This window comes from Sminthopsis crassicaudata, chromosome 2 (assembly GCF_048593235.1).
Source record: "Sminthopsis crassicaudata isolate SCR6 chromosome 2, ASM4859323v1, whole genome shotgun sequence".
Classification (NCBI taxonomy): domain Eukaryota; kingdom Metazoa; phylum Chordata; class Mammalia; order Dasyuromorphia; family Dasyuridae; genus Sminthopsis; species Sminthopsis crassicaudata.
Window position 1 is genome coordinate 32,707,555 of NC_133618.1, and position 12,850 is coordinate 32,720,404.

The following is a 12,850-nucleotide window of genomic DNA, read 5'->3' on the forward strand; positions in this document are numbered from 1 at the left end:
CATGCCATTGAAAGGAAGAGGGAGGAGGGACCCAAAGGGACAGCCGGGGGGGGACAGGCTGGGCAGAGACTGGAAGACGGAAGATGGAAGATCCCGTGAGAAAGAGCAAACAAGGAGGGCCAATTTGGCTGGAATTTGGAATGCGCAAAGGAGATTAATGTTCCCTAAGTCTGAAAAGATATCTTGGAGCCAGATTGTGAAGAGCTTTAAAAGCCAAACAGTGAAACTTGTACTTTATCCTCCATGCAGCCAATCCATCAATCCCCAAGCATTTATTATGTGCCTAGTACATGCCAGGAACCGAACGAGACACGAAGGAGAAAGAAATAAAATGAAAGTATCCCTTCTGTTGCAAAGGTTCCATTTTATCGGGGCAGACACCATGTATAAACAGTACATCATCTACGCAGAATAAATGAGGGGAGTCGGGATGAGGGCAGCATTAGGGGTTCCCAAAAGTCTGGCGCTGTCTGACCTGCGTCATGAAAGCAGCGAGGCAAGAGGGAGCCCGCGAAGCTTCTTGAGAAGGGCGTGAAGTCCAGCGGATGCCATTTTACAGGGACATCGCTTTGGCAGAAATCTGGGGGGGAGCCCGGAGGCTGGAGAGCTTGCTCTTGTTCAGTCATTTCACGATCCCTTTTTGGGTTTCCTTGGCAAAGATACCACAGTGGTTGCCTTTTGCTTTTCCAACTTATTTTACAGAGGAGTAAACTGAGGCAAGCAGGGTTAAGGACTCCTCGGGGCCCCACAGCTAGGAAGTGTCTGAGGCCGGGTTTGACTTCAGGAAGATGAGCGCTTCCAATTCCAGACCCAGGACTTTGTGTACCATGGCATCCCCCAGCTGGCGACTTATGAGGAGAAGTAATGAGGGCCTGGACCGAGAGGACGTGGGTAGTCGACCTCAGTTCATTGACTGGCTGACTCTTAATTTCCTGCTGTATTCTAGGCCCTGCCCACAAGGCCCTTCCATTGGTTTGGTGGGGGTGGTGAATAAATGCAAGAGGTAAACAAATAGCAAGTGACATGCATGTAGTCCCCCTTTTAACTTCAGTTCAATTCAAACTTTCTTTGTGAGACTTTTCCCCATTTGGCCTCCCTGGGCCTCAGTTTCCCTTTTTGTAAAGTGAGACCGGGCCCCTGCATGGCTGGCTCTACAGCTCTGCTCGGAAGGTCCTCTGGGTGCTCCCGCCCCACGCTGGGCCTTGATCATCAGACACTGCAGGGAATGCGCTGCTGAGGGTTCTAAAATAGCCTCTTTTGAAGAGACAAGAATAGTCGGTTTTGTTTTCCTTTCAACAATGTCCCTGTCTCCGGGTGCAGTTCATTATCTCCACAATTATGAAGCCGGGCAGGGAGCTGGTTTTGTTGTTCCGCGGCCTCTCGCTCCCTTGTATTATGCAGCTGGGGGCTGCGGAGTCACCTCTCCGGGGAGGGGCTCCAGGCCAGTGGGCTGCCATATTCCTGACTGGTTTCATTTTGTAAGGCAGGGCTTCGGTTGTAAGGAGCAGGAAGCCCCGTTCCCCCCCAAAAAAGAACATCAATAGAATATTTTTTAAATACTAAGAAGGAGACACAAACAGAGCCATTTTGTTCCTCCATTAAATGGAAAGAAAGCCTTGATCCTCTTTCAAAGGGTTCCCGGCTCTGAGCCCCTAGGGGTCTGAGTCTGCCAAAGGAGCCAAAGGAGCTGGGATGCCGTGCCCTTGCTCTGGCTGCAGAGCTCTGGGATTGGGATTAGGGACGCTTGTGAAGGACAAGGCGACAGACTCCCTGCCTGCGAGCGCCTCTTCAGCCACGGTCTTCCCCGTGTTGCGTATCCCGTAGGGCAGCTTCGCCAGCAGAGATGAGGGGACTACGGCTAGTTGTAATAATCATCTTAAGTAGAACAGTAGCTGGTGTTTATGCAGCACTTCGGAGTTGGCGAAGGGCTTTAAAGCCTCTCATTCGGTCCTCAGATCATCACCCCAATTTTACAGACGAGGAAACTGAGGCAGGCTTAGGTCATGTGGCTGGGTCATACTCCTAGATAGGAAGTGTCTGAGGCTGGACTTTGAATTCGGATCGTCCCACCTCGAGACGTAGCTCTCCATCCAACCTATGGCTCTTATGGTGCAATCAGTAAGTATGTTCGGCTGTTGACTAAAAAGTAACCGTTTGTTTAATAGAGCACCAGCCCCGAAGGCAGGAGGACCGAGTTCAAATCTGGCCTCAGACACTAAACACTTCCTGGCTGTGTGACCCTGGGCAAGTCACTTAACCCCAATTGCTTCAGGGGGAAAAAAGCTAAAGGTTCAAGTCCGCTGGGAGTTTGTAGAGCACTTAGGGCTTGGTCAGACAAGCCAGAGGCCACGGTCATCCACCACACCCAGGCCGCTCCTCTGGCTTCTGGCTCGCCAGCAGACATCGATGACCCTGAAAGAGAGAGTGAGGTTGACTTTGGACAACCCTGCCTCACCTAGACCCAATTCAGGTGCGAGTGGAGGCATCGCTCCGGTGTCACTGGGCGAGCCTTTGTGGGACGGGAGGATCCTACTTGTCCGAGCCCCGCCTCGTCATTTAGCAGGTGAGGAAACTGAGACTCATGCTGCTTGGTCTCAGGTCACCCAGGCAGCAGGCGTCAGAACCGGGATTTGAACACAGGTTCCAGATCCAGCACCCGTTTAGCTACCCAAGAGTCCAAACCCTGTCTCTAATAAAGTCCTTCAGCAAATCACTTCTCCCCTCAGTCCCCAAGCAGGAGAGCATAGAGATTTCTAGGGCTCTTTCTGCACATACGGAACCCAAAGCCCCAAAAGAAAGTAACCCAGCCCTGGGCCATTCCTCGACCCTCGCTGGCTCTCAATTTCATTGGTGCTGCCCAGATGAGTTGGTGGAAGAAGTTTCCTGGATCCAGAAAAGAACACAGGAAGTACAATTTTAGAGTAGCCCAAATGTGCCTCCCAGATAAAGACCAGTATTTTCCTGGTGGGGAAAGGGAGGCACAAAGGGGCAGAGGCCAGAGCGAGGCCGTGTTCTGTTTCTGGAGCGCATTGAATCTGAGGAAGCTGAAGCAGGGGAGCCCTGCTCACCTGGGACGGGCTGAGTCGCCTCCTTCACCCTCCTTTCTGGTTGGAATGTGTCTCTCTTGGAGGAATTGCTGTTGACTCTGTAACTTGAGACTCGACTTCCCTGCTTCTGGTTTGAGCCCTGTTCCTGAAAGGGCCCTGGTGAGAGAGCACGGGATTGTGGGAATTCCTCGGGCCGCTCCCATCTGCTGACCCTCCACCCCAAGGGCCCCGCCACTCCCCAGCGAGGGGAGCCTTGTACAAGGCGGAGCACGGCCTCCCTGGAGGGAGAGAGGAAACTTCTAACTTCTGGGAGTCCGAGGGTTAATCTTCTGAGCTTACTGGCAGCTCTGCCGCTGTCCGGGGCATGCTGGGATTTCCTCCCAGCTGTTTTACATCACGAAGATTTGTATGTTGGGGAAATTCCAGGGCACAGCTGCAGTTAATCGGCTGCACATTCTCCCCGGCTGCCATCCCACAGGACGGGGTTCTGAGCTGGCCCAGGGAAGAACGTCACCCTGCACAGAACAGCCCAGGGGGAGCTTCGGGTGCCTGAGGCAGCCGGACCTGGGCGACCAGTCAAGTGGCCGGTTCCAGGAGATGGGGAACGACCGCCAAACGAGGGGTCCCTGGACTAGGGCTGGGCTTTAAAACGCCCTTGCCTTGAGTGGAACTGGGCACAGTGATGTGAGCAGCAGGGTGGTATAGTAAAGGAGCACTGCCTCTGGAGCCAGCAACCCGAGTTCTAATTATGTCTCCGATTATTCGAGAATCTTGAAACCCGCGCCTCAGTTTTCTCATCCATAAAATGAGGCAGCTGATCACGCCTGGTCTCTCATCTAGTGATTTCTAAAGAGTCGCTTCTCTTCCCCGGCCCTCGGTTTCATCTGCAAAATGAGATAAGGCGGCCCTGCTGACCAGCCCGATCCGGAAGCCTCAGGAACGGTGTCACGAGGTCTTGCTCTGCAAACACCCTGGAACAGAGCCCGCATTTTGTCCAAGAACCGTGCCAGCTGGGGGCAAAACGAGCCCAAATTGATTTGAAAAGGGGAGGCCCTCCTAGGCTCTCCATATGTGAGACTTAATACTGGAGTTAATCTAAATCACTTGGAAGCAAATTAACCACCCCCTCCCCCAGCCCCGACACCCTCCTGGTATTGTTTCCCCGGGCTGTTCTCACAGTTGGCAGGAAGAACTCACTGTAGAGTGCTGTGCTGAGGATTCCTCCACTCAGATGGCACTTTACAGTTTGCAGATTTCTCTCCTCATTACAACCTCATGAGACAATCCAAAAACGGAGCCTTAGTATGAATAATGGCTGTTGTTTCCATGGCACTTTTAAAGTTCCAAAGAGCTTTATTATAGGTTTCCTCTTTGGACTCTCACACCAACCCTCCGAGGTAGCTGGGACTGCGGGAATCAGCATTCTCATTTTAGAAGTGTCAGATTGAGGGGCGTCTCCGTGCTCATAATTTCCAGTGTCTACAGTGGATTTGACCCTTGTGGACTCCCAAGTGCCCGCTTTATACAAAGTGGACAACTGGGGGAGTAGGTGGCTTAATTAAGTGGTGATCTCTGAAAGGAAAGCAGCATATCTGGACTCGGCAAGTCCTGAGTTCAAATCTGGCCTCCGAGTCTCTGACGTGTGACCCTGGATAAGTCACTAACCAGCCTCAGTTTTCTCATCTGTTAAAATAGCAATGAGAATAATAGCCTCCCAGGGTTGTTAATGAAAATAAGATGAGGTAGAGTTTGTAGGTGCTTCGCACATTGTCTGGTACATTTTTGTTGTTAGGTGGATCCGATTTTTGTGACTCTTTGGGGGGGTTTTCTTAGTGAGGATACTGCAGTGGTCGCCATTTCCTTCTCCAGCTCATTTTACATATGAGAAAATTAAAAGGCTTGGCCAGAGTCACGTAATTGAGTCCAGAATTTGAATCAGGAAGATAAGTTTCCCTGACTCCAGGCCTGGTTCTCTGTCCACTGACCTGCTGGTCCAGAGTGGTGCTATATCAGTGTTAGCTGTGATAGGGATACACTACCATCCTCATCCCTGACCTCGTGGAGTTTTCACTACCTTGTTGGGACTGCAATCAGACCAGGAGATCCTTAAGTAATGGGACATCTGAGATAAGCTGGAGACTGACCAAAGGCCCTCAACTTGGCTAATAACCCTGGAGTTGATGCCGGGTGAGGGTCAGTGGAAGGAACTGGGGCTGTTCAGCCTGTTCAGTCACCCGCTAGGAGAACGAGGGATCCACATTGCTCTGTTTGGTCTCTGAGGGCAGAGCTGGGAAACAGAAGGCTTAGGTTTTATGTCAGGAAAACGGCAGAGCTATCCAAACGGGACCAGAATGCTTTGGCAGGCGCTGGACGCCCCTTCATTGGAGATCCTTGGTAGAGGCTGGGTGACCATTTTTCAGCTATATTTCATGACTAGATGCCTCCTAGTTCCATCTGCAAATCTACTATCCTTTGCCTTCCCGTGGAAATGTAGACACAAACAACGGGGCCTTACGGATTCACCTTCCGAGGCAGGAACAGCCTAGCCTCCAAGATGATTGACCGATTGAGACTCTGCAGGCAGACTTGTTGGAGGGGCTGGTCAGTGACTTAGGCAAGCAACCAGACGTCTCACTCCTCCTTTGTTTGGATTTCCACTCTTCAGAGCACTGATCAGCGTGCAGGAGAGCAGACTGAATTCTGGGGGTGGGTTATTTTCATGTGGTTTCCTCTCATTCCTTCCCCCGGAGGAATAGTTGATGGTGACTTGTAGCAGAAGCACATGGTAGAAATAGACATGTGTTGGCTTTTAGCCTGAGAGGAAAAATCCCAAGAGTGGACACGTCCAGCCCCAAGAGGTGATAGCAACCAGAACACTGATTGCTTTCCTGTAGAAAGACACAACCGAGGCGCACTACCTGCATAGCCACTTAGCATTAATGGGCAGTTTGGATGCTATGGTTTTGAACTCCCAACTCTTGCCTTAAATAACTAGAATTTTGAATCCACTACGAAGCCTTCTTGCTGCCTCATAGGGGACCCTAAATGAAAAGTTCCCCAAGTCCCATTAGATTACAAACTCCTCCATTAAATAGTTCTTATACTGTCTTTTGCTTCTTTTCATATCCCCAGGTTTAGGAAGTGCCTGGCATGTAGTAGACTCATAATCAAGATTTATTGACTGAAAAAACAATCTTTGATTGAAGAACATGGGACTATTAGAAAGAAATTGCTTGTCTAAGCCGGTGATGAGTTCTGATGTTCTTGGGGGGATTATACAGAACTATGGAAAACGAGGCGTCATTGAAATGTCAGAAGGCTTGCTCTGATGGCAATTCTGAGTTCTTTCTCTTCTTGAGAGTTATTACACTCCTAGCTACTGTAGGTGTTTCTAGATCTGTTATTGGGATCTCGAGAGCTCTTTGTGTCTTAGGCATTTTCTGAGGTCTGAAATATCGAGGGTGTATTTGGGAGCTCTGTTCAGAACTGGGGACCCTGTTACCCCCACATACGTATGAGCCTATCCTGAATATCTTCAGAGATTTTCCTGGATCAATTCCAGGTGGGGATAATGAACAAAAGAGAGAAATTCGGCATCTTAGGAGATCTGGAGTGCCAGATGACAGTCAAGTCATAGATTTAGGGCTGGAATGGATCTTCTAAGTCGTCATTTTGTAGATGGTCAAGCAGAGATCTGCAGAAAGGAAATGGTTTGGTCATTTAAGTATTAAAGAGGAAAATCCTCTGACCCCAAAGAAAGTGCTCTTTCTAGCCGATCACATGTTATAACCTGCCTTTGGGCTATTTTCTAGATGAAGAAATCAAGGTCCAGTGGAATAAATTAACTGGCCATTGTCACACACAAAAATGGGACCTTTCTAGAAATAGGATAAAGGACCCACAAGTACCTCAACATTCAAATCTAGAGCAATCTTTGACTCAACCATGATGGTCCCTGCTCCCTTGCAGATTGTTTCCTAACTGAGGATGTAAGAAGGTCATAAATGACAACAGGACAGAATTAAATTCATAAAGTGCACCTCAGCAAGCCGAACTACATGTGAAGCTGTCCTGGGTGAAGGCCCAAGCTGACTCTGTAATTACCACTATTCTTTCCAGGTGTTCACCGTCCATTGATTTAATGTCCCATTGTAGAATTTTCCCAGGAATCAAAATCAGGTTTACAAGTCTACTTTTTTAAGGCTTTTTTCTTTTCCCCTTTCAAAACCCTTTTGTGACTTTTTGGCGCTTCTGTTCCCCATGTCCTTTCTAAGATCATGATAGCAACTCAAAAATCACATCTGCCAGCTCTTTCAGCACCGGAAAATACAGTTCATCTGGACCAGTTGACTTGAATTCCTCAAAGACAACCATGTGATTACTTTTTTAATATCTTCTTTCTTGTCTTGATTATCAACTCCCTGTCATATTTATTCTGTAATTTCATCTCAGTTTACTTGACTATAAAATGGATATAGTACTTGCTTCTACCTCACAGGATTGCTGGGCGGATCAGATTTTGAAGTGTTATATAAATATTAACTATTTATTGTTTGTATTATCCTCAGTGAAGTAAGAGACTAAATAATCAGCTCTGAGTGTAGGAGAAAAGGGAGCAGCTGAGGGCTTGAGGAGAGAGGAAAATGAGAGTTTGCTGTTGTTCAGTCATGTCAGTGGTGTCCGACTCTTTGTGCCCCCATTTAGGGTCTTCTTGGCAAAGATACTGGACTGGTTTATCATTTCCTTCTTTAGGTCATTTTACACATAGGAAAACTGAGGTCCAAAGAAGTCACTTATCCCAAAGTCACAGAGGTTTTGTTTTTTTTTTCCCCACCATTTTTGTGTCATTGCCATCACAGAGCTTGAGCGAGGGTACTGTATGCAAATTTCATTAGGCTCTTTCTCCTTCTTCCATACAACCCCAAGCCCCAAGAATATTCCTTTCTCCCATTGTTGGTCAGAGCTAGACATTAAGTAATAGGCCAGCATGATTTCCTCAATTCTCATACTTATCCCTCTACCTTCCCACCCCCGCATGAGAGCTTTTGAAATGATGGAAGTTTAGAGATTAAATATCCTTACAAACCCATCTAATCCACTACCCTTGTTGTAAACTTGGACCTGGAGTAGCTAAGTGATTTGCTGATGGCCACACAACTGATTGGTTAGTTCACATCAGAGATTTCTGATTTCCTATTACTACATGAAAAAATGAGAATTTTACCCTAATTTACCCATTACTCTAAATGGGAAAGAACATTTCCATGTGATTTATAGAATAGGACGGCAGACTAGTAATGATCACTAATACATATTACTTTAAGGTTTACCAAACACAACCCTGTAAAGTGGCTATTATTAACCCCATTTTATTGGTAAGGAAAGTGAATCCTAGAGGGATTACAGAATTGAACCCTTGGGCACAGGGATGTAAGGTAGGAGAAGGATTTGAATCCAGGTCTTTTAGGCTCCAAATCCAGCACTCAATCTTACATAAATGCAAATTATTGTAGGTCTAGATAAATGTTTAGAGGTGGAAGATCAGATTAAGAAATAGGTGGTAATACAAACTGGAATGGAATAAGGTATGCAAGGGTAATGGTAATGGTGATGGCGATGATACAAAAATGGTAAAAAAAAAAAAAATTATAGCCCATTCATAATTAAGGATCGGGGCAGTTCAGCCCAGTGTGCTCTTAATTCCCAAGAAGCTGAGGGAGGAAAGGAGTTCTCCCTGAACTATGGCATCTACTTCCTCAATGACGTTCTCTCTCTAACATGGTTTTTGTTCTCTTTTTAGTACCTACAGATGAAATGGCCCCTCATCGATGTCCCATCAAGCACCACAGTGAAGGACACAAGGTCACCGTCCCCTGCACACTTGGTAAGTCCACTATGCCCCAAAGCACTCGAAGCCTGTACTTTCTGTGGCAAACCCCTCCATTTCCCCTTTATGGGTCTAAGAAGAGGCAAATGTTGGGCATTTAATAATTTTCTAGCTGGAGAATCCAAAATCCTACTTTACTGAACCTGAAAAGTTAAATCTGGGAAATACATTGCACAGAGAAAGGAGGAAGGGACATAGATGTAAACCCAGTGAGTTAGGGCAGGGCTGACCAAATAGGAGGACAGACATGCTAGGCAAGGGCCTTGAGTCCATATTATCTGAGGATTGGGTCAAGGAAATGAGTATAGAAAAAGATGGCTCAGGAGAGACACGATAGTTGTCTTCAAAGATCTGATGGATTGATGTTTGGAAATAAGCATTTATTAAGCACCTACTATGTGCTGTAGAGGCAGCTAGGTAACTGCGTAGATAGAGAACTGGTCCTGGAATTCAAATCTGGACTCAGACACTTACTAGCTGTGGGACCCTGGAGAGTCCCTCTAATTCTCTTTGCCATCACTGGAGAAGGAAATGGCCAGGTAGTAAGGAAGTTACCATGGCCTTCAGAGATCATACCATTTGAGCCATTCATCTTTGCCAAGAAAATCTGACAGACGGCATCGGTGGGGATGGTCCCATGGTCATAAAGGGTCACATAAGACTGAACTGTAGCTGAATGTTGGCTACACAAACGCAAAAGACAATCCTCAAGATGCTGAGGGAAAACAATGTTCTGACAGTTGCGCAAAAGCAAGGTCTACACAGGACATGTTCTGATCATCTCAGAATGTATGAAGGCTTAAGGTATCAGAGTAGTAAGATCAGTGAGCACTGGAACAGGCTCCTTGAAGAAAGTGAGCCTTCCGCTGAGGCTTGAAGAAAACCAGGGAAGTTGGAAGCTAGGGGGAGGAAGAAGAGAGTGCCGGGAAAATGCCCAGAATCAGAAAGGATTCAGCTTGTTCTCTTAGATCCTGAGGGCAGAACTGATGGGGAGCAATGCAGAAACTGCATCAGTTAAACTCCATGTTGGGCGGGGGGGGGGGGGGGGGGGGGAATGTCCTATTAGTTAGAACTGTCTAAAAATGATATTTTCTTCCTTGGGAGCCAGAGTCTTCAAAGAATAGCCATTCCTTGAGTGTATTTTGTTAGAGATTCCTTGGTGTATGAGTTGGGTGAGATCCCTAAAAATTCTGTCATTCTGGAGTATAAAGTGCTGTGTTTTAGTATTTGAGGAAATGGCATTTGGGACTTTTTTCTGCTTGGGTCCCCCAAAATGGGAGGAGGAGGTCTGGGGGGAAAAGGCAGATTTCAACTTGATGTAAGGACATTAGAGTTAGTCATATGGAACCATCTTTGGATACTTAGCAGCTGCGCGACTAAGTGTCCCTAAATCTCTGTCCTTCTATTTTCTCATAGTAAAAGTGAATGGTTCACATGCTATGATCTCGGAAGTCCCTTTCAACTCTTAAGGCCCCAGTTACTTACATCTGCTTTGAGAGTGAGACTTTCCCTCCCTAACCAAAGAGATCACCAAAGGTCCAAATAACAAGATAATCCCATCCTTGGGCTGGTAGAGATGAGCACGGCAGAACCCAGGGGTGCACTCCTTCTCTCTTTTGAATAGAGAAAAGACTAAAGTGCAGAATGAAAGAGTAGAAGCCCAGCCCAGACCCTTGCTGCCCTCCCCACTCGGGACAAGGAGCAGGAAGAGTCTTAATGGTCAAGAATTTGGGGTTAAATTTAATAAGATGAAATGTGATAGGGATAAATGTAAAGCCTGAAATTACGCATAACAAGCCTACAGCTGTTCCCCTCACTTCCTGCCCCTCTTGGGTTTTCTTCGTTCCTGTGCTAACAGAGACAAAGTATGGGTACTAAGAAAATAGCATTTAACTACCTCATGGAGACAGAGGCTGGTGTCTGGCATCAGGAAGGACCCTAAAAGAGACATGTTTTACGTCTGCCTCTTCTTGATCCCATTTGGGGTTTTCTCGGCAGAGATCCTCCACTGGTTGCCATTTCCTTTTTTAGCTCATTTTACAAGTGAGGAAACCGAGGCAGATTTGCCCAGGGTCACACAGCCCGGAAGTGTCTGAGACGGGACAAGTCCCTTCTCTCCTCCTGTTTCTGTAGGGGAAGGACTGGCCAGTGTTACCCTGGTCTCAGTCTGTGATCCTGCACAATCGCTCATACAGGATGTGCAGAGAAAGAATGGCATGGGGGACACTGCCACTTTTCCCACAGTGAACCTAGACCCAGGTCCAGCCTGAAGGAGTGACACCAGCTGTCACACGAGTGCCCTCTGGTGGTCTTGGACAATACGGCAAAATGAAAGTCAACATCAGTGCTTCCCATTCTCATTGGTTTTCAGAGAGGAGAAATCATTAAGTGAAAAAGTAACTAGGCAGCTTCGTGAAATAAGGGTTAGGACGCGGTGGAGATTCCAGCCCTCACTCCTGGATCTACTTCTGGGAAGGGGGACCTGTCACTCATGAGAACATCCTCATTGTCCTGTTCTGTAGAAAACCCAGGTGAAGGAGCAAAGAGTTCTTGCTTTCCCTCGTACCGATCACCCCCAGCTATTTTTCCCACCCTTAGCTCGCTCCATGTCTGAAGAAAAAGTAGCGGAACTTGGTAAAAGAGAATTAGAGGCTAATTTAATTAGTATTCAGTCACGCAGCTTTTGTTAAATACCAGAAACTACCAAATACGGGGCTCCAGCATAAAACAATTCTTATTTTTAAAGTGCTTACACTTTATCAGGAGAGACAAATACATAGCACATAAATATGAAGAGGATAAATGTTGCAATTTGGTTATTTTTCAGTCATGTCTGATTCTTGGTGACCCCATTTGGGGTTTTCTTGGTGAAGGGAGTTGAGATTTTGCCATTTCCTTCTCCAGCTCATTTTCCAGATGAGGAAACAGGGGGTTAAGTGACAGCTAAGAAATATCTGAAGCTAGATTTGAACTCATGAAAATGAGCCTTTCTGACTTCAGACCTGGCATTCTATGCACTTTACCGTCTAGCATCCCTGAGTCAGAAATTTGGGCCTCAGATACTTACTGGCTATGAATTACTTAATCCTGTTTGCCTCAATTTTCTCAAGTGTAAAATGGGCTGGGAAAGGAATTGGTGAACCACTCCTGTCTCTTTGCAAGAAAACCCCAAATGGGGTCACAAAAACTGAATGACAACAAAAGTTTGGGAGGGAGCACAAACGGGCGAGATTAGCCAAGGCCTTGTAGAGAAAACGGTCTTTATGATGAGTCTGGGAGTCTACATTAAGTGGAAGGCGAGCTAGAGTGCCCTCTGGGGGTGATGGCCCATGTCAAATCACAGAGACAGGAGATGGGGAATCTTTTACAAGAAGTAAAGAGAAGGTCAAGTTGACTGGATTGCACAGTGCAGAGGGATGAATTATAGTCAGGCTAAAAATGCCAGATGGGGCATTTAAAAATAACCAGAGGGTTTTGTTTTATTCAAGAGATAATAGGGAGCCACTGAAACCGATTGAGTAGAGGGCTGACAGGACCTAAGAAGAATCCCTTTTGCCGTGCTCTTCAGGATGGACTGGACTGGGGAGCGGGTCAAGGCAGACAGACCAATGAGGACATTGCCGTAATCTGGATTAGAAGGGATGAGGACCGCAAGTCACTTGGTAGCTTTGTGAGGAGAAAGAATTGATAGAAAAGATGTTCAGAAAGTAGAGACAGTAAGCTTTGGCAAATGATTAGGTTTCTGGGGTAAAAGAAAATGAGAATTCTGAGCCTAAGAATCCAAATGACTGAAAAAGTGATGGAGCCTCAGCAGAAATGGGCAAATTAAGAAAAGGGATCAGTAGAGGAGTGAAGATTATGAGTTCAGTTTCCAATATAATGAGTATTAGGTAGCTATATTGAGGTTTTTTCTTTG

The 12,850-nt window shown here is 46.8% G+C and overlaps 1 protein-coding gene across 1 annotated transcript in view; it reads left to right on the forward strand.

Moving 5' to 3' along the window:
- TCF7L1 (transcription factor 7 like 1) overlaps positions 1–12,850 on the forward strand; it is a 215,700-nt gene that overhangs the window by 177,780 nt on the left and 25,070 nt on the right. Inside the window, exon 4 of the mRNA XM_074285620.1 lies at positions 8,848–8,931. Within this exon, the coding sequence (XP_074141721.1) occupies positions 8,848–8,931 (84 nt within the window). The remainder of the gene's footprint in view (positions 1–8,847; positions 8,932–12,850) is intronic.